The sequence below is a fragment of the Rhinolophus hipposideros genome, assembly GCF_964194185.1.
Source record: "Rhinolophus hipposideros genome assembly, chromosome: 16".
Lineage (NCBI taxonomy): Eukaryota > Metazoa > Chordata > Mammalia > Chiroptera > Rhinolophidae > Rhinolophus > Rhinolophus hipposideros.
The window spans coordinates 55,828,559-55,850,875 of NC_138062.1; the positions used below are offsets into that span (position 1 = coordinate 55,828,559).

Sequence of the window (22,317 nt, forward strand, 5' to 3'; positions counted from 1 at the left end):
TATCACTGTCAACGTGGTTAAGGTGGTGTCTTCCAGGTTTCTCCACTATAAAGTCCTGATTTTCTCTTTTCCACATCCTATTCCAAGCAGTCTCAATGGGGTTTATATTGCTCCTAAGGAGGCAGAAAAAAAATCTTAAGTGTTACCATGCCTGTGTCCCTTCAAAGCTCAGCTCTACCCAACAAAATCTTATTCCTTAATTTTAATATGGGGGAGACGATCAGGGAAATATTTATAAAGGTCACTTGGTCAAGGATGAAAATCGGGGGTAAAAAATGTTGAGAAACAGCGCTCTGTTTCTATGAGGTGAGCCACCAAGTCTGCCCCACTCATGGGGGAGGAGGAGTAAGCCCCCCCCTCTGGATGGAAGCACTATAAAACTTTGTGAACGTGTCAACACCAGCCCGATAATTAATAAATATTTTTCAGGGGGGATACTTTGAAGTTATGCAAAGATCCCGGTTCTCTCTCGTTGAAGTCACACTAATGTATTATAGCCTCCGTCTGTGGAGCTGGACCATAGCATTTACTGCCATGACTTTCTCTGATGATTTCCTATTTCCTTCATTCCTTCTACACTTATCAACTGCAATCGTTCTGTGAGGAGGACCAGACAGATTATTTTAAATAGACTTTCTGTCTTTGAGTGGTTTTAGTTTCACAGAAAAATTGAGTAGAAAGGACATGGTGTTCCCATAAACCCCCTGTCCGCACACGGGCACGGCCTCCCCCACTATTGACATCTTGCATCAGGGTGGAGCATTTGGTACAATGGATGTGCCCACAGTGACATATCACCATCACCCAAGTCCACAGATGACATTCGGGTTCACTCCTGGTGTTGGGCACACTATGGGTTTGGACAAATGTATCATGACATGTATCACACAGAATAATTTCACTGCCCTAAAAATCCTCTGTGCTCTGCCTATTCACAAACAGATTTCTAAACATTTTATTGAAGGGATTGCCAAGCAGATTTTGAGAGAGCCTGACCAGTGGATTATGTGGAATGCAGTAGGGGTTACAACTAGGGAGGGTAACATTTTGGGCTCAGAGGATGGGAAGGGAGCCCATCGTTTTCATGGTATAAATTGGTATGTTTTGGTTCCGTGTGCATGGATTACTTACATGCAAAAACATTTAAGCTGTGATAATTTTTAAGAATCGTCTTTAAAAGAAATTGCACAAGAATAGCCAAGGACATTTTGATAGAGACGGTAAATGCCTAACAACTCAACTTGGGTTTCCCCAGAAGCAGAGGCTGAGACACGGATTTGGTTACAAATGGTTTGTCTGGAAGGTGATCCCAAGAAGAACCAATAGAGGAATGAGAACGTGGGGCAGTGAAAGGAAGATGCCAACACAGGGGGCATCCACGAGCAGGCGGCTGACGTGGAGACCTGGAGCTAAACCCATTGCGGGCCTCTGGGAAATGATCTAGAACATTCCTCTGAGTTATACTGCCAATAGCAGGTTGCCTTTCTTGGGAAGCTGACTCTAAGCGAGATGGGACATGCAGGTTGGGTATTGTGATTTATAAAAAGAAGATATAGTTGGTCTTCATCCCAGTTCTGACATAAAGCTCCTAAAACCCTTGAAATTTCCTATGTGATGAGAGTGTTAACGGTATCCTTGATTATGATAATGAGGTGGCTTTTGGAAAAACCCCTTGGTCACCTAAGGTTGGCACTGGTGACCGGTGGAGCCAACCATGTGATTACAGGGTCGGAATTTTAGTCCTACCCCCTACTTCAGGGAGCAGGAGAGGGGCTGCAGATTTAGTTCAATCACTAATAACCAATGAATTAATCAACTATGCCTGTATAATGAAGCCTCCATAAAGTCCCCAGAGGACAATATTTGAATACTTGGAGATCTGGGGGAAGTGGAAGCTGAATGCCCCTTCCCACACCTTGCCTTACGCATTTCTTCCATCTGGCTGTTCCTGATGTGTCCTTGTATAAGAAATTGGTGCTCTAGTAAGTAAAATGTTTTCCCGAGTTCTGTGAGCCACTCTAGCAAATTCCTCGAACCCAACAAGGGGGTGTTTTCAGAAGCCCAGGTGACAACCTGGACTTGCGATTGGTCTCTGAAGGGTGGGACAGTCTTGAAGGGCCCAGCCCTTACCTGTGGGATCTGATATTATCGCATAGACAGTGTCAGATTTTAGCTGAATTGTAGGACACTTCCCTGGAGTCGGAGAACTGCTTGAATGTGCGGGGAGACTCCAGCACCACACCCCATGTTGGAACTCGGTGCAGAGTCAGCACTTGGAGCAGAGCAGAAATCTCTGAGTTTTTTCTTACGCCTGGCAATTCTCCAGTTCTGACACTAGTAACCGGGAGATAGCTCAGACCCCACAGGTCACAGGGCTCAGTCCGCAAGACTGACCCCACATCACATGGCAACTGCTAATGGGACGCCCAGGATACCCACAATTCTGCACACTGAGCCCAATTTGGGGGTTTCCTTGACCCCCTCTTAGGTTCACCACTGTGTTAGAATGGCTCATGGAACTCAGAATCCAACTCAGGGGCAGCCAAATGGAGGAGATGCACATGGTGGGGCATGGGGGAAGAGGAGGTACATGGAGCTTCTATGTCCTCTCCAGGGGTGTCACCCTCCCAGCACCTTGAGGCAATCACCATCCCAGAAGCTCATCCAGTCTCCTGTTGAGGAGTTTTTATAGCGCTAATCTCCAACCCCCTACGCCCAGGGCAGGAGGTGGGGCCGAAAGTTCCAATCCTCTCATCACACGTTTGGTCATTTGGTGACCAGCTCCATCCTGAAGCTCTCTAGTGGTCCATCATTAGAATAAACTCAAGTGTGGTCAAAGGGGTTCACTGTGACTAACAGAAGACACCCCTATCACTCAGCAAATTCCAAGGATTTTAGGAGCCCTGTGCCAGGAAGCGGGGACAAAGACTAAATCTCTTTTTTTCCTACCAAAGGAAGGAAGCAGGAATGAGCAGGAAATGTTGAACAGGCCAGGTGTGACAACATCCCCGGCTGACCTCAGAATGGTCCCCAGGTTGGGCCAACATGGTCAGACTTTTGTCCCCCTGCACAGTGTGAGCTGTGCCAGGAAGACACGTGACTTTGGGTCAGGTGGCTCTCTGCAGCTGAGTAGTCCCAAAAGGGCTGTTACCTGTCTGCCAGCAGCAGTTCCAGCTGCTGGTGGGGCAACACCTCCTTCCTTGACAGGGATCTGGGTGGCCCACCCCGGGGCCCACCACACCACTGAGGGAGGAGGGAGCTGGAACACCTATATGCCAACTCCCAGCATTCACTAGTTGACGAGGGTCATTAACTCCCTGGTGCTTCTAGCAATCAGAGAGGGGGCAGGTGATGGCAGAATAGTGTTGGGAGGATGGAAGGCATGCATGGTTGTGATAAAGCTGCAGGGGCCATGACAGCTACACAGGGCCAGCCAACCATGTGATCTTGTCAAGGCAGAGAGAGTAAACCAATGGAACACAGGAGCTCCCATCCTATCCCACAACTGGTGACTATATGTAGCTCTGTTAATTCCAAAATTTAATGAAGCAAATTGGCAGATCTCATTGCCTTTATTGAATGATTCATGGATCAGGCAATACCACATCTGGCAGGTAGCAAGGAGCTTCAAGGAGCTGGACAAAATGCATGGTTTTTATAGGCCGAAGGAGGCTGGGACAAGGAAATGAAAAGAGTGGATTATTTCAGGAAAGGTCGCCTTCCCTTAGGGGAAGGCAGGGTCTTCTCAGGCACGTGACTTCACTGGTGCTGACCAGGGAGTTCCAGGTGCACTGGTTAAAGCACACATTCCTGGGAGGGCCTGAAACTGCAAGGAAGTCTTGGTTTGCTGACATGGGGCTTAGCACCACCGACTCCATTTTGAGCATATTGTTTTATCTTCGTCGTTGTTTTTTTAAGAGTTCCAAGGTCTCTAGAACTACAATCTCTGAGCCAAGGGGAACCTCGAAGCATCAGAGGAAGGACATAGCTGAGCCCACAGAGGGTGAGGAGTGTGACATAGAAGAGTCTCGGAGCTTTTGTAGACATGTCACCATGCACAGACCAGGAGGAGGTCCATGGGTGAACATGGCGTACACATGGGTGAAATTCAGCACATGCAGCAGAGAAGGGGTTAGGGTTGCAGGGGTGAGGACAGAAACCAGCCTTCAATCACCAGAGCAGGAAGCTGAGGGCTTTTTGCAAACCCAGAGATTGATTCTGTCACATCTGGAGTCGTTCCAGCCGTCGCCCTTGAATTCCGCACAATCTTCATCCCCTTGGCTATTAGGTTCCCCTTCATTCCAATACTTCCTGAAGCTGCAAAGGCCGCCCAGACCGTTAGCCCTGACCCCACTGTGTTAACTGTGTTTCCAGCTTCTGTTAACCTGATGCTTTCACATCTGCCCTGCATGCATGTGACGGGCTTGCCTTGTTCTGGACAGCCCGATGACAGGCCTGGGTCAACTCACCTTAGCCTCCTGCCCCTACAATTTGAGCAGAAGCCCTTCTGCCTGGGACATGCTTTTCTAACATAAACCAACCAATCCAGAGCCCACAGCCCCCCAACCACCTTAGTTATCAGGCTCTCGCTCTCAGGATCCTGCCCTGATCATCCCAGGGCCAGGGCCAGACAACTAGGGGCAGCCCCGATGCCCGAGGGTAACTGACATTTTTCAGACGAGCCAATGCTAAGCCCCATCACACTGCCTTGCCCACTCCTTCCCTTGAAACCACAATAAAGACTCTTGCCCACAGTTCTTCTTCTCTCTCTTCTTCCTGACCAACCCTGGTGCTTCCCCGTGGGGCGCTCCTGCACCATGAGGTGTATTCCTTCTCTTAGAATCTGTGTCTGTAACAAACTATCTTTTCAATGGCAATCTGCTCGGTGAGCCTCACCATATCTCAGATAGTCTGCTAACATACACTACATTTTAAAACGCCCACTCAGCCTGCAAGCTGCTCCTGCAGTTCTGATGGTAAAATCTGGGGCTCCTGGAAAGCTATGGAGACAGGAGTATGTGGAGACCCCCTTCTCCAACTCAGTGAAAATCCCAGACTCTGAAGCCCTCTCAGGCAGTGGGGAGGATCCCCAGGTAAAGCTCACGTCAGGGTTCATTCCCACGTGATAGAGGGTCCCCTTTGCCTGAGACTTACCTCCTCAACAGGGTTGAGTTGTCCACCCAATGCCACTTGCCCTCATGTTTCAGGTCTGAGAGCCCTATCCAGGTACGGCTGTCACCCTTGGAAACCCGCACCTGCAGGAATTCCTGGTGGATGGAGAGAAGTCAGGAGGGAGCTCGGCCCCCCACTTCGCAGGCTCAGCAACTCCCCGTCCCTTGGCAGGAAGTCCTTCCTTTAGTCTGACATTCAGCCTCTAGTTTGCCAGACCCTGCGGCCCTACGTGCGCTCAGGACGTCTGAGTTTCCCTCACACCTGTATCCTATGAGCACAGCTGTTCTGACTTGCAGACATGTGTGCACAACTGGTCTCTCATCACACACACTTGGTACTATGACATGGTTATGGGTTTTACATGTGCTAAGCATGTCCACACTAATTTATTCATGTTTGGGTTTAATGTTCTGGAATCAGATCGAACCAGTTTGGGAGAGCTGCTCATGCACGTCTCTTTGCAGCTCCGCACTGAAGGACATCATCTTGAAATCAGCCACGCTGGAGAATTTACACCAGGGGAATTGGCCACCGATACAAATCAGGGCTTCTGCCCTCCCAAAGAGCTAATTGTTAAACATTTGCCAGCACACCACTGGGGTTCACTTCTATTTTAGGTGTCCCCCAAACACTTGCACATGTTCGGATCTTGTTTGTATCTCCTTACAAATTGCCTGGGATCTCTTCCTACACATCCTGCCCCACCCCACTATTCCAAGTGCAGTAAGCAGCTTCTCTCCCAGAACGTTCCACTCCGATCATCTGGTCCCGTTGGCCAGTGGTCAGGTGCCTGCTCCAGCCCAAGCCAGACCCCCCGAAAGGACAGGGGTACCTGCTCGTCTGCACTTTTGATCACCACGAGTTGAGCCTCCACGTCCTGGCAGGCGATGACGGACTGATGCCAGTTCTTCTGGGAACTGGAGAAGAAGTAGCAGTTTTCTCGGAAGAAGATCCACCCGCAAGGACAGCGGCGGCAGAGGCGAGCTGTGAGGGAAGGCGAGTCAGGGCTGGGCCCCAGCTCCGCACGCCCCTAAACCGGTACCTTCCACCCTCCTCCCTGAGGGTCAGGTGCCTCCTCGACTCCACAGGCTACATGGACCGTTCCCCTCTCCAGTTCCCGTGACTCCCTCTCAGCCCCCGGAGAATGTAGAAATACCGGACCCTCATCACGCCCTGGCTGGGAGGAATAGGGGCTTTAGAACTCAGAGCAAGAGACTGGTTTAATTTAGTGCCTACTGTATGCCTGGCCCCCTGGGAACATCAAGTACCATCATCCTTTTTATTTTGTGTTCCTATTTCACAGATGAGGAAACTAAGGTTCAGAGAAGGTGCAAACAGTCACACCACATGGAGACCCTTCCAGGCCCTTGGCCCCTGGCTTCCGGCCACTCACCCAGGCCAGACTTCAGCTGGGTCAGTTCCTGGTAAATCTCCTTCTGCTTCGAGTGGTCCAGTCCCTGGGGTCTGGGTATGTTGGAGACTATGCCAAGGAAAAAACAAACTGCAATTATTAAACACCTACTCTGTGTCATGCCCTACACTGGACCGTCGAGAACATTGTTTTTAAGGATCAAGGTCTTGGTTAATCCTGTGAGATGAGGAAATTTGATGTCCAGAGAAGTCCACACCAGGAGGACAGGTGGAGCCAGCACTTGTCCCTCTGCCCCTCTCCCCCTTTCCCCTGCACCAGAGGTGGGAGGGGCTATGGAAGAGGCCACCAGAGAGCTGACCAGGGAAACCGACAGTGACTTGAGTTCTGGCCTTCAGCCCCACCTCCCTCCGGGATTGTCCCCCTCTCCCACCCAAGGCTATGTCCATAGCCAAAAGCCCCAACCCTGGGAGCCCCTGACCTCAGGGCCTGCCTCTGACCTTGAGCAAGGATGGCCACCAGGAGTCCAGCGAAGAGTGTGAAAGAGAAAAGCAGCAGTACCAAGGGGATCTGGCCCAGTCCCAGACACCCTGAGGGAGAAAAGGATGGCAGTTCTAGCATGCCTGTGTCCCTCAGCCTGCCCCAGGGACATCTTGTCCCTTATCTTCCACCTCCAGCACCCAGGAGCCAGGGCCCCAGCCGCCTCCTTCTCCAAGACCCGAGCCTGCACTTCCCCAGGACCCAGGAATCTGGTAGTAGTCATCTGTCCCCTGGTCCCCGTCCCCTAATCCTCTTGTACCTGTGAAAGTCTTGAAACCAGGGATCCGTTGGAATCCAAAGGCTTGAGGGAAGTGTCTGTTGCTGCTGGTTATCAGCTCTTGCTCCTCTGAGTGGGCAGAGAACCAATTCAGAGCCTGGACAAGATGAAACCAGACCTCGCCATCCCCTTACCCACCTGCCCTAGATCCCAGAGTCCCCACCCAGCCTCACCCAGGGAGCCCAGCTGCTGTGCCATCAGTTCCTTGGGCCACACACGTCCACCCACTGTCTCCAAATGCTTTGTCCGGGTCTCTGTGGACCACAGCTTTTATTTCCCAGCCTGGGATGCTCACTCCCCACATCTACTTTCACTCAGGAAGGAAATAGGGAACTGGGCATTGACTCATCACCACAAAGGCAGAGCGTGGGGGCTTCTGTTATGGAATGAGATGGGCTGGACCTTCCAGGAATGCCAGGAAAGTGCTGCTGGGAGCCTGGGGTCAGGTCGACAGCAAGAAGGACTGGTCCTCTCACGCCGTGGCCAGCTGTGGGATGCTTTTGATAAAATCCATTAACAAGGAAAGTAACACTAATTTGTTATTCCTTCTCCACGTAGGACAGCGGTGAGCTGGCAGTGACCCCAACCTTCTGGGAACCACTGTCCTCTCCAACCTCAGGATCTGCTGATTTGGCTTGCTGATGTTCACATTTATGGTGATTTCTGCTGACTTTGGAAGTTGTAGCTGAATCACAATTACTTATGTTTATTTAATGCCCACTATAGTGGGGCACTTTTCTAACTACTCTATATACAATTCATTTACTCTTCCCACCCCGGGGTAGATAATATGACCTCCATTTTACAGATAGGGGGAAACTGAATTAGGCCTCTGGCCCAAAGTCACATAGTTGCTAAATAGTGGGGATGGGATTCGAACCCGAACAGTCCACCTCCACAATCCACACTGTTATCCAAAGAGTATAAATAGCCTCAGGAGGAAACAAAAAACTCACAGAAACTTTATTCGCAATAGTCCTAGAAAGACGCAAGTGGCTACCTTCTACAACATGGATGGACCTTGAGGACATTTATCTCAGTAAATAAGCCAGACATACAAGGACAGATACTGTGTAATTCCCCTTATATGAGGTCCCTGGAAGAGTCAGATCCATAGAGACAGGAAGTAGATGGTGGAAGCCGGGGAGAATGAGTAAGTTCTGTAGATGGATGGTGAGGATAGTTCTGCAATTTATGAATGTGTGTTTAAAAATGGTTAGAATGGTCAATTCCATGTTATGTATATTTTACCATGACAAAAACAATATTTAAAACACTATGTTACTCAGTGTGTGGACATCCGTAGTTGATTCCACACATCTGGGAATTCTGAGAATTAACTTACATGTAGGAGAAAGGAATAAAAATGTGCTTGTTTGGGGATGGCCGGTTAACTCAGTTGTTTAGAGCACGGTGCTGTTAATAAGATCCCCGGTTCGATCCCCACATGGGCCACTGTGTGCTGCGCCCTCCACAACTACATTGAAATAACTACTTGGAGCTGAGGTCCTGGAAAACCACAAATAAATACAAGTTTAAAAAAATTACAATTAAAATAAATATAAAAATGTACTTGTTTGAACCTTATAGATAATGCTATTAAAACTCAACAGTGGGGCCAGCCTGGTGGCTCAGGCAGTTAGAGCTCCATGCTCCTAACACCGAAGGCTGCTAGTTCGATTCCCACATGGGCCGGTGGGCTCTCAACTACAAGGTTGCCAGTTCAATTCCTCAAGTCCCGCAAGGGATGGTGGGCAGCGCCCCCTGCAACTAAGATTGAACACGGCACCTTGAGGTGAGCTGCCTCCTGGATAGTTCAGTTGGTTGGAGTGCGACCAGTTAACCACAAGGTTGCCAGTTCGATTCCCGCAAGGGATGGTGGGCTGCACCTCCTGCAACTAGCAACGGCAACTGGACCTGGAGCTGAGCTGCGCCCTCCACAACTAAGACTGAAAGGACAACAACTTGACTTGGAAAAAATCCTGGAAGTACACACTGTTCCCCCATAAAGTCCTGTTCCCCTTCCCCAATTAAAAAAAAAATCTTAAAAATTAGAGTTACCAGATGATCCAGCAATTCTATTCCTAAGTATCTACCCACAAGATTTTAAAGCAGGGAGTCAAACAGATACTAGTACACCCATGTTCATAACAGCATTGTTTACAAAAGCCAGAAGGTGGCAGCAGCCCAAGTGTGCATTAACAGATGAACGCATAAACAAAATGTGGTCCATCCAGACAACATCCAGACAATATATATTACTCAGCTATAAAAAGGAGGGAAATTCTGACACATGTTAAAACATGAATGACCTTGAAGAAATGCTCATGATATAAGTCAATCACAAAAGGAAAAATAGGGGCCGGCCTGGTGGCTCAGGCGGTTAGAGCTCCATGCTCCTAACTCCGAAGGCTGCCAGTTTGATTCCCACAGGGGCCAGTGGGCTCTCAACCACAAGGTTGCTGGTTCAACTCCTCAAGTCCCGCAAGGAATGGTGGGCTCTGCCCTGCAACTAAGATTGAACATGGCACCTTGAGCTGAGCTGCCACTGAGCTCCTGGATGGCTCATTTGTTTGCAATGCGTCCTCTCAACCATAAGGTTGCCAGTTCCAATCCTCGACTCCCGCAAGGGATGGTGGGCTGCGCCCCCCTGCAACTAGCAATGGCAACTGGACCTGGAGCTGAGCTGCGCCCTCCACAACTAAGATTGAAAGGACAACAACTTGACTTGGAAAAAAGTCCTGGAAGTACACACTGTTCCCCAATAAAGTCCTGTTCCCCTTCCCCAATAAAATCTTTTTTTAAGAAAAGGACAAATATTGTGTGATTCCACTCATATGAGGTCCCTAGAGGAGTCAGATTCATAAAGACAGGAAGTAGACGGTGGGGGCCAGGGGCTGGGGGAGAAAGAGGGGGAGTGAGTGTTTAATGGGGACTGAGTGTCGGTTTGGGAAGATGAGAAAGTTCTGGAGATGGATGGTGGGGACAGTTGTGCTACCTTGTGAAGGTGCTTAATGCCATTGAATCATACATATTAAAATGGTGGAACAAAATAATAACTAGCTTACCAATCTTGGTTTCTAAGTATTATTTTTTTACTAAAATAAACCAGAGTTCATTGGAGAAACGGTTGATTACAGAGCTAATCAGGGAAAATACAAAATGAATCTGGAGCATGTTAAAATGACATAATAGTCAACCTGAAGAAGTTGTTAATGGCCAAAGATAGAACAAAATTAATTATTATATTGAGTTATATAACCCAACGCCATTTGTCCTGCCCTGGTGATTCCCTGAGACCCCACCCTACCCAAATCTCATGACTGAACCTCTGCATCAGCTGTTCCACACAAATGGCTTGTTTCAGCTCATGCTTCAAACTTTCCTAAAATCTGTCAAATGTTCACAAACCCCAAACAAGCAGCATCTGACTTTGGCATGTCCCATAAAACTTGCTAAGTGGCTCCAAGACTGGCACTAGTGGCAGCCAGGCTTGGTTTGCAGATGAACCTCTTCCAGGTGGCTCCAAGCCCAGCACAGGTGGCCAGCATTCGCAGATCATTTTGTAGCTCCTACCAGCTGACCCAGGTTAGGCACAGACAGTGACTGACCTTGGCCTGCACCAGAGCTCCTCCCAAGAGGCCCCAGAACCAACACACCCTGTGGCTGGCTTCAGAACACATCAGATCAACACCCAACCAGCTCCACAAATGACACACCTAAAGGGTGAACGTGGCAGGAACCCGAGCTCCACTACAGTAAGCCCTGCTCTGTAGGGTCAATCCAGGCACAATATTTCATCTGCTGTGGTCTTCTCTGTGAGTCAGCCAGTGCATCCATCACTCCCACAGACATTGCAACAGCAATCAAAGCTCAACTACAATAGGAGTGCACACACAACCCACACAAGGGACACCCTTGGAGCACCCAATTCAAGTGACAGAGGAGATGGTGCTACTGAGGCCCATAGGACACCTACTACATTAGCCAACCTGCCAAGACTGGGAGACATAGCAGATCTACCTACCACATAGAAACAACACAGTGAGGCCACCAAAATGAGGAGACAGAGAAACATGTCCCAAATGAAAGAAAAGGACAACCCTCCAGAAAACAAACAAACAACAAACAAACAAATAAATAAATAAAACGGAGACAAGCAAGCTGCCTGATACAGAGTTCAAAACACTGGTTAGAAAAATGCTCAATGAACTTAGGGGAAGAATAGATGAACTCAGTGAGAACTTTAACAAAGGGATAGAAAACATAAAAATAAGGATAGAAAACTTTTAAAAGAACCAGTCAGAAATTAAGAAGACTATAACTGAAATGAAGAATATAGTAGATGGAACCAAAAGTGCATTAGGTGAAGCAGAGGAACAAATCAGCAATTTGCAAGACAAGAAAGTGAAAACACCCAATCACAACAGCAAACAGAAAAAAATAATTTTAGAAAATGAGGATAGTTTAAGGGACCTCTTTACAAACATTCAGATCATAGAAGGAGGAAAGAGAGAGCAATGAATTGATTGAAACATGTTTAAAGAAATAATGACTGAAAACTTCTCTAACCTGGAAGAGAAACACACACACAAGTCCAGGAAGCTCAGAGAGTCCCAAACAAGATGAACCCAAGCAGGCCCATACTAAAGCACATCATAATTAAAATGACAAAGGTCAAAGACAAAAAGAGAATCTTAAAAGTAGTCAGACAATAGTTTAGTGGTTACCAGAGGATTAGGGGGGAGGAGGGTGGTAGATGAGGGTAAGAGGGATCAAATATATGGTGATGGAAGGAAAACTGACTCTGGGTGGTGAACACACAATGGAATTTATAGATGATGTAATACAGAATTGTACACCTGAAATCTATGTAACTTTACTAACAATTGTCACCCCAATAAACTTTAATTTAAAAAAAAAAAGTAGTCAGAGAAAAGCAATTAGTTACCTACAAGGGAGCTCCCACAAGATTCTCAGCTGATCTCTTAACAGGCATTTTGCAGGTCAGAGGGGATTGGCAGGAAATCTTTAAACAATGAAAAGCAAGGACCAGCAATGAAGATTGCTGTACCCCAAAAGACTATCATTTAAAATCGAAGGACAGATAAAGAGCTTGTCAGACAAGAAAAAGCTAAAGGAGTTCATCACCACCAAATCACTATTACGAGACATGTAAATGGACTTCTTAAGAAGAAAAAAAGTCTAAAGATCAAAAATATGAACAATAAAATGGCAATAACTACATACCTATCAACAATTACTTAAATGTAAATGGATTAAATTCTCTAATTAAAAAACATAAGGTGGCTGAGTGGATAAGAAAACAAGACCCAGAAATATGATGTCTACAAGAGACACACTTCAGGTCAAAAGACGCACGGAGACTGAAAGTAAAGGGATGGGAAAAGATGTTTTGTGCAAATGAAAATGAAAAAATCTGAGGTATCAATACTTAAAGCAGACAAAATAGACTTTAAAACAAAGGCTATTACAAAAGTCAAAGACATTTCATGATGATAAAGGGGTCAATCCAACAAGAGGATATTACCATTGTAAACACTTACACACCCAACATAGAGGTACCTAAACACCTAAAGCAAATTTTGACAGACATCAAGGGAGAGATCAACATTAATACAGTTTGGAGGGGACTTTAACACCCCGTTGACATTAATAGATAGATCATCCAGATAGAAAATCAAGGACACAGCGACCTTAAATGACACCTTAAACCTGATGTATTTAAACTGATATTTTGAGAATATTTCACCCAAAGAAGAAAAACATACATTCCTTTCAAGTGCACATGCAACATTTTCCAAGATAGACCACAGGTTAGGCTATAAAACATGCCTCCATAAATTTAAGAAGATTAAGATCATATCAAGCATCTTCTCTGATCACAATGGTATGAAACTAGAAGTAAATTGCTAGAAGAAAATTGAAAACCACACAAACATATACAGGCTAAATAACATGCTACTAAACATTGAAGGGGTTGAACACTAAGATCAAAGAAGGAATCAAAAGGCATGTTGAGACGAATGAAAATAAAAATACAATAAACAAACTCTATGGGACACAGCCAAAGCATTTCTAAGAAGGAAGTTCATAGAAATACAGGCCTACCTCAAGAAACAAGAATAATCTCAAATAAATAATCTAACTTTACACCTAAAAGAACTAGAAAAAGAAGAAGAAACAAAATCCAAATTAAGTAGAAGGAAGGAAATATAAAGATCAGGGCAGAAATATGTCAAACAATTAAGTTCGTGAACTAGTTACAAGAATGTTGCTAACCATTTTTGATATCAGAGGGATTATTCATTATGAATTTCTACTGACTGTACAAACAGTTAACCAACTTTACTATTTGGAAGTGCAGAAAAGGCTGCATAAAAAGTAAGACGACTTGAACTTTTAGTCAACAATCCATGGCTCTTGCATCACAACAATGCACCAGCTCACACGGCACTGTCTGTGAGTTGTTTTTAGCCAGTAAACAGATAACTGTATTGGAACACCCTCCCTACTCACCTGATCTGGCTCCCAATGACTCCTTTCTTTACCCAAAGATAAAGGAAATATTTGGAGGAAGACATTTTGATGACATTCAGGATATGAAGGGTAATACGAAGACAGCTCTGACGGCCATTCCAGAAAAGAGTTCCCAAATTGCTTTGAAGGATGGACTAGGTGCTGGCAACAGTGCATAGCTTCCCAAAGGGAGTACTTTGAAGGTGATCATAGTGATATTCAGCAATGAGATACATAGTACTTTTTCTAGGGTGATTTTGCGAACTTAATTTTCCTACCTCATAAATGAAATGGAGTCTAAAAAGATCAACGAATCCAAGAGCTGGTTGTTTGAAAAGATTTTTTTTTAAATGGATAAATCTTTAACCAGACTCATGAAGAAAAAAACAGAGGACCCAAATAACTAAAATCAGAAATGAAGAGAAGTGACAATTGCCACCACAAAAATATAAAGTATTACAAGAAAATACTACAAACAATTCTATGCCAACAAATTAGAAAATCTGGATGAAATGGATAAATTCCTAAAAACATACAGTCTTCCAAGACTGAATCAAGAAGAAACAGACAGTGCGGTCGGGTGGTTCAGTTGGTTAGAGCGCGAGCGCTGGGCAACGGGGCTGCCAGTTAGATTCCCACATGGGCCAGCGAGCTGCGCCCTCCGCAACTAGAATGAAGTCAATGAGCTGCTGCTGAGCTCCTGGGTGGCCAGATGGCTCAGTTGGTTGGAGCGCAGGCTTTCAACCACAAGGTTGCCAGTTCGACTCCTCCATTCCTGCAAAGGATGGTGGGCTGTGCCCCCTGCAACTAACAAAGGCAACTGGACGTGCCCTCCACAACTAAGATTGAAAGGACAACAGGTTGACTTGGAAAAAATCCTGGAAGTACACACTGTTCCCCCATAAAGTCCTGTTCCCCTTCCCCAATAAAATCTTGAAGAAGAAGAAGAAGAAGAAGAAGAAGAAAAAGAAGAAGGAGGAGGAGGAGGAGGAGGAGGAGGAGGAGGAGGAGGAGGAGGAGAAGAAGAAGAAGAAGAAGGAGAAGAAGAAGACAGTTTGAAAAGACCAATAGCTACTAATGAAATCAAATCGATGTTCAAAAAATCCCAACAAACAAAAGTCCTGGACTTTTGGTTTCACAGGTGAATTTCATCAAACATTCAAAAAAGAATTAACACCTATTCTTTTTTTTTAATTAATTTATTTATTTATTAGTTTCAGGTGTACAAAACAAGGTAATACTTAGACGTTCATCATTTATATCCCTCATACTGTGAACCCCCCTCCCCCCATCCACTATCCCTCCGACCTCACACTGAACCATCACATTATATATATAAAATTATAGTTGGCATTCATTAATGTTTAGCTTCTGGTGTACAATGCCATGATCAGGTATCCACAGTATCCCTGAGGTGGTCTCCCAAATAGGATGCATGTCCATCGGATACCCAACAAAATCTTTACAACATTATAGAATACCTTCCCCAAATTAATTTTCAAAAAAACCCTGAGGCCATCTTGTGGTTACCAGCTGCTTCCAAATCCCTTCACCTTTCCCCTTATCCCCAACCCCCTCCCATACACCCATCTAACCACTCTCGGTTTTTTCTCTGCGTCCCCAAAACTGTCTCTGATTAGTTCATTCACATAGTCTTTTCTTTAGATTCCATATATAAGTGAGATCATATGGTACTTGTCTTTCTCTTTCTGACTTATTTCACTTAACATAATGTTCTCTAGATCCATCCATGTTGCTGCAAATGATAAGATTTCTTTCTTCTTTATGGCTGCGTAATACTCCATTGTATAAATGTACCACAGCTTCTTAATCCAGTCATCTACCGATGGGCATTTCGGTTGTTTCCATATCTTGGCTATTGTGTAAAGTGCTGCAATAAACATAGGAGTGCATACAGATTTTTGAATTGGAGTTTTGGATTTCTCCGGGTAGATGCCTAGGAGTGGAATTACTGGATCATAGGGTAGTTCCATTTTCAGATTCTTGAGATACCTCCATACTGTTTTCCATAGTGGCTGCACTAATCTGCAGTCCCACCAACAGATTAACACCTATTCTTCTCAAACTATTCTAAAAAAAAAAAAAATGAAGGAGAGAGAAGGCTCCCAAGGTAATTTTACCAGTCTAATATTACCCTAATTCCAAACCAGGCAAGGACGTTACAAAAAGTAGGAAGGAAGGAAGGAAGGAAGCAAAGAAGGAAGGAAGGTAGAAAAACTATAGGCCAATGTCTCTGATGAACACAGATGCAAAATATCCTCAACATAATATCAGCAAACCAAATTCTGCATTGAGTCTGTAGATTGCTTTGTGCAGTATGGACATTTTGATGATGTTAATTCTTCCTACACATGAGGACAGTATATCCTTTCATTTATTTGTATCTTCTTTGATGTCTTGTAGTTATTCCTGGGGTGCAAGTTTGAATCAGTGTCTGCAAATCAATCAACATGATACACCACATAAATGAAATGAAGGATAAAAATCATCTGATTATAACAATGATGCAGAAAAAGTATTTGATAAAATCCAGCATCTTTTATGATAAAAATAAAATAAAATAAAACAAAATAAACAAAAACCTCTCAGCAAAGTGGAAATAGAGAAAATACCTCAACATTACAAAGGTCATATATGACAAAGCCACAGCTAACATCATACTCAATGGTGAAAAGCTAAAGACGTTTTTCTTAAGATCAGGAGCAAAACCAGCATGTCCCCATTTACCACTTTTATTCAACATAGTATTGGAAGTCCTAGCCACAGCAATCAAACAAAAAAAAGAAACAAAAGTTATCCAATTGGAAAGAGAGAACCCCAAAGATAAAGCTCTTAGAACTGATAAATGAATTCAGTAAGGCAGCAGGATACAAAATTAATATTAAGAAATTGGCTGTATTTTTATACAGCAATAACAAACTATCTGACAGAGAAATGAAAAAAATACATTTACAATTGCATAAAAAATAAAATACATAGAAATATATTTAACCAAGGAGGTAAAAGACCTGTACCTGGAAAACTACAAGACATCAAAGAAGATACAAATAAATGAAAGGATATACTGTCCTCATGTGTAAGAAGAATTAACATCATTAAAATGTCTATACTGCACAAAGCAATCTACAGACTCAATGTTCTCACTGAGCTAGAACAAATCATTGTAAAATTTATATGGAACCACAAAAGACCCTGAATAGCCAAAGCAACCTTGAGAAAGATTAACAACGTTGGAGGTATCATGCTACCTGATATCAAACTATAATACAAAGCTATAGTAATCAAAACAGCATGGTACTGGCATAAAAAACAGACATGTGGGTCAATGAACAGAGTAGAGAACCTAGAAATAAACCCACTCCTTTTCAGTCAATTAATCTGTGACAAAGGAGGCAAGAATAAACAATGGGATAAAGACAGTCTCTTTAACAAGCAGTGTTTGGAAAACTGGACAGATGCATGCAAAAGAATGAAACTGGATCACTTTCTTACACCATATACAAAAAAAAAACACCTCAAAATGGATTAAAAACTTAAATATGAGACCCCAAACCATAAAAGTCCTAGAAGAAAACATAGGCCATAAATTGTTTGACATCATCCTTAGTAAAAAATTGTTGGATATGTCTCCTGTGGCAAAGGAAACAAAACAAAAAATAAACAAATAGGAGTTCATCAAACTAAAGAGTTTTTGTCCAGAGAGGGAAACCATGAACAAAACGAAAAGACAGTCTACCGAATGGGAAAAGGCCAATGAAACATTTAATAAAGTGTTAATATCGAAAATGTATTAAAAATTTGTACAACTTAACACACACACACACAAAATCAAACAATCTGATTAAAAATGGACAGAGGACCTGAACAGACATTTCTTCAAAGAAGACATACAGATGGCCAACAGACATATGAAAAAATGCTCAATGTCACTAATCATCAGAGAAATGCAAATTAAAACCACAATGATCTATCTCCTCACATCTGTCAGAACGACTGTCATCAATAAATCAACAAGCAACAAGTGTTGGAGAGGCTGTGGAGAAAAGGAAATTCTCATGCACTGTTGGTGGGAATGCAGACTGGTGCAGCCACTGTAAAAAACAGTATGCAGATTCTTAAAAAAAATTAAGAATAGAATTACCAGATGATCCATCAATTCCACTTCTGGGTATTTATCTGAAGAAATACAAAACACAAATTTTACGACACTAAAAGGTATATGTACCTGTATGTTCATTGCACCATTACTTTCAGTAGCCAAAAACAGAAAGCCACCCAATTGTCCATCGATAAACAAAAAAAGAAGAGATGGTATATAGCAGGTCTGGCAATTAAGTTCGCAAATTCATCCTAGAAAAAGTGCTACATACCTCATTGCTGAATATCACTACGGTCACCTTTGAAGTACACCCCTTGAGAAGCTATGCACCTAAGTCAGGGCCTAGTCCATCCTTCAAAGCAATTTTGGAACTCTTTTCTGGAATGGCCATCAGAGCTGTCGTCGTATTATCCTCGATTCCGGAATGTCATCAAAATGTCTTCCTTTCAATATTTCCTTAATCTTCGGGTAAAGAAAGAAGTCACTGGGGGCCAGGTCAGGTGAGTAGGGAAGGTGTTCCAGTACAGTTATTTGTTTACTGACTAATATCTCCCTCTGTGTGAGCTGGTGCATTGTTATGATGCAAGAGCCATGAATTGTTGGTGAAAAGTTCAGGTTGTCTAACTTTTTCACGCAGCTTTTCAGCCCTTCCAAATAGTAAACTTGGTTAACTATTTGTCCAGTTGGTAGCAATTCATAATGAATAATTCCTCTGATATCAAAAAACGTTACGAACATTGTTGCAACAAGTTTGCAAACTTAATTGTCAGACATCATCCCTAGAGCCCAAGTTACCTTGGGGAGAGGAGGGAGCTGTCCAGCCTAGGGAGACACCAGAAGGTTGCAGGCACCATGTCCCGCACCTAGAATTTGCCGTAGGGGAAATAAAGGAGAAGGGTGGTTCTAAGCATGAGGCTGGCCACAGACCTCTAACCTGGTCTTGGTTAGAGGAAAAAGGAAGGGAGACCCTTTGGGGTGAGTGGGAGCGTAGAATGGTGGGGAACAGGTGATTAGGGATGTTAAAACCATGTGATGAGTCTAGGAGGCATGGGGCTCTATGAGGACTCCTGGAGACTTCTAATTCAGCCCGGGAAATCTGGGAAGGCTTCCTGGAGGAGGTGATGCCTGGAGAAGGAGAATTATTCCGGAGGAGATGGGTGGATGAAAGAGTGTTCCCAACATGGTATTAACACATGTAAAGAGTGAGAGGGGAGAGGGAATGGGACTTTTCAGAAAAACTGAGAGGAATTCGCAGGCAGTAGTCTGGGGCTGGGGTGTCAGCTGGGGCCACATCATACAAGGACTTGAAGAGTGGGAACAAGGGGTTTGGACTAATGTGGGAAGAAGGCAAATATCACAGGACTCAGCCCTGTGTCCTGTGGCCTCAGCCAAGGCCACTTCATGACTTCTATTTTCTCCAAAGACGGGAGGCTCACTACCCATGAGGGAACCCAGCTCAGTGCAAACGGAATGTTACACTTTGGTTGTTGCTGTTAATTTTGGATTTGCTGTTTTTATTATGGAAAAAATTATGCATGCAAAAAGGCATGCAGAAAAAAGCCCATGAAAACCCACATCTTCCAACCAGCTTTATCAGGTTTGGCATCTCCACATATGTCAGGTCCTCTTAAAAGTAAATAAGTCATGCCTCTTCCTGTGGGAGGCACGGGGTTGAGGGGAGCGTGGCGTCTCCTCTCCCCGCCAGGCATGTGCTCGTTCACTGATATCGGTGTATTCCGAAAACGGGGAATCATCTGGCAAAAATATCACTTTTCCTGCTGTGTTCAAGGCTCCCATTCGGCCAGATATTGTGAACTTTGTTCACACCAACTTGTGCAAAAACAACAGGCTGCCCTGCGCTGTCAGTGAATTAGCACGTCATCAAAACGGTGCTCAGTCGTGGGGTCCTGGCAGAGCTGTGGCCGGAATTCCCAGCGTTTGAAGCGGTAGGACTCAGCGTTCTGACTGGGGTGCCCTTGGCAATGTGTGTCATGGGGGCCGCATGTTGGCAGCAACCACAACCTGTCACTGTTGGCACCGCAGTGATCACAGCACAGAAGCGATATGCCATCTGCTCTGCCTTGGCCCTCGGCCTTAACCTGCGCTGGTCATGTCTAAAGGTCACCGTATTGAGGAAGTTGCTGAACTTCCTTTGGTGGTTGAAGGTAAAGTTGAGGCTACAGGAAGACCAACGAGGCTGTTTTGCTCCTTAAAAAGCTTAAAACCTGGAATGACATCAAAAGGTCAATGCCGGGGTGGCCAGTTAGTTCAGTTGTTTAGAGCATGGTGTTGATAACACCAAGGTTGCCAGTTCGATCCCCACATGGGTCACTGTGAGCTGCACCCTCCTTAAAAAATCAATCAGGGGAAGCGAGGTGGCTCAGTTGGTTGGAGCTCGGTCTGTAAACAACAGGGTTGCTGGTTGGATTCCCACATGGGCCAGTGAGCTGCACCCTCCACAGCTGGATTGAGGGACAACTGCTTGGAGCGGATGGGCCCTGGAGAAACACACTGTTCCCCAATATTCCCCAATAAAAATTTAAAATAAATAAATAAAAAGCTCTATGCATCTTAGGGAAAGAGAGCTCTCAAGGGCAAAATGGGAAAACATCGTCACTTCCAGTACAGGGCACCTTGCGTCCTCTATAATGAGAACAACTGCTAAGCCTTCAGAAACATCCCTGGAGTTACTCTGCTTAACGTAAGCAAACTGAACACTTTGAAACTTGCTCCTGGTGGGCATGCGGGCCGTTTCTGCATTTGGGCTGAAAGTGCTTTCCACAACTTAGATGATCTGTATGGCAGTTGGTGTAAATCCACCTCCCTCCAGAGTAACTACAACCTTCCCACGCACAAGACACTCAGTACAGACATTAGCAGAATCTTGACAATCCTAGAGATCCAAAGAGCCCTCCGAGCACCACACAAGAAGAGTCACTGCAGAGTCCTGAAGAGAATCCACTGAAAAACCTGAGAATCATTTGGGTTGACGCTAAACCCACATGCAGAGACCATGCACCGGAACCCATTCTTCACCAGGCCAAGAACCACCAGCTCCAGGTGGATAAAGCAGCAGCAGTGCTAGAAGCCAATCAGATGAGAAGGGGGATCCAGGCAAGAAGCCAGCGGTACGGAAGAAAGGGAAGAAGGCTGTTGGCGTTACGAAGCAGAGAAGCCTTTGGTGGGACAAAAGGCTGCAGCTACCAGGAAACCAGCAGCTGAGAAGAAGCCCGCAGAAAAGAAACCCACCACAGAAGAAAAGAAGCCTGCGGCATAACCTTTACATTTCTTTATTCCGTAAAGGTCAAATCACTTTGGACAGCTAATTTTGAATAAAAACCTGATCAAAGAGGGAGCGAAGCAAAAAAAGTCACTAAATCATAACAGATAGTGGAAGCCCATGTACGCCTTCATGGTCTTATTTCTCTCCTCATCCCCCAAGTCAGCTGCCTCCCAAACTTGATATTTGTGATATTGAAACATGCTGTAACTATTGATAAAAGTGAACTGGCATCTTAAAATGCATAACCATAGAAATGGGAGGACTACGGGTCAGCTAGGCCCCTTGTTGTCTCTCTGCTCCTGACTTCCTGTTGGACTGTGTGGGAACTGGGGGGGAGGGGGATGCGGATATATAGAATAGCCATCTTGGAACCTGGGTTGTTTTTACTTGGGCAGCTGGTTGGAGCCCTGGGTTGGAGGTGTGCATTCCCCCACGACAGTGGTGGGTTTCCTTTCTTTTTCTTTTCCCTAATAAACAGCTCTTTTGGTGGATTTTCTGGAGAGGTATTTTTGCCAGTCAACACTATGTATCCATTTAGACAATATATTGGGTTGTTTTGCACCTCTGCAAGCTTTAAACAAATGGCACCACATGGTCTATATCCTGCCACAATCTGTTTTTGTTCCCTTCATGTTACAATTATGAGATATGTCTATTCAACACTAATTTTTCATTTAAAAAAAGATAAACACAAGGAAAATGCTTAGTAAGCAAAATCCGGGATAAAACTTCCTTCATTTGATAAGTGGCCATTTCCAGGAACCCACAAAAGTGTCTCACTTACTACTAAAGTCTCAGAACCAGAGGGGCTGCAGATTTAGTTCAATCACCAATAACCAATGAGTTAATCAATTATGCCTGCGTAATGAACCTCCACAAAAACTCCAAAGGACAGGCTTTGAACACCCTCTAAGTTGTGAATACTTGGAGATTAGGGGCGAGAGGTGCTCAGAGAGGGCACAGAAGCTCCACACCCTTCCCATACCTTTTCCTCCATATCTCTTCCATCTCGCCGT

General features: G+C 44.8%; 1 protein-coding gene and 1 pseudogene across 2 annotated transcripts; one reads left to right on the forward strand and one right to left on the reverse strand.

Moving 5' to 3' along the window:
* Window positions 1-4,166: 4,166 nt before the first annotated feature.
* On the reverse strand, window positions 4,167-7,556 carry CD209 (CD209 molecule; the record flags this gene model as incomplete). Its single annotated transcript, XM_081076239.1, has 7 exons — window positions 4,167-4,317; window positions 5,155-5,267; window positions 6,005-6,156; window positions 6,566-6,652; window positions 7,042-7,131; window positions 7,341-7,427; window positions 7,532-7,556. 7 exons carry the CDS (start codon window positions 7,554-7,556, stop codon window positions 4,167-4,169), a joined length of 705 nt encoding a protein of 234 aa, XP_080932365.1.
* An 11,642-nt stretch (window positions 7,557-19,198) lies between these two features.
* LOC308509427 (large ribosomal subunit protein uL4-like) lies at window positions 19,199-21,240 on the forward strand (annotated as a pseudogene). Its single transcript has 3 exons — window positions 19,199-19,213; window positions 19,724-20,289; window positions 20,594-21,240. The product of its transcript is annotated as a large ribosomal subunit protein uL4-like (transcript).
* The last annotated feature ends 1,077 nt before the right edge of the window (window positions 21,241-22,317 follow it).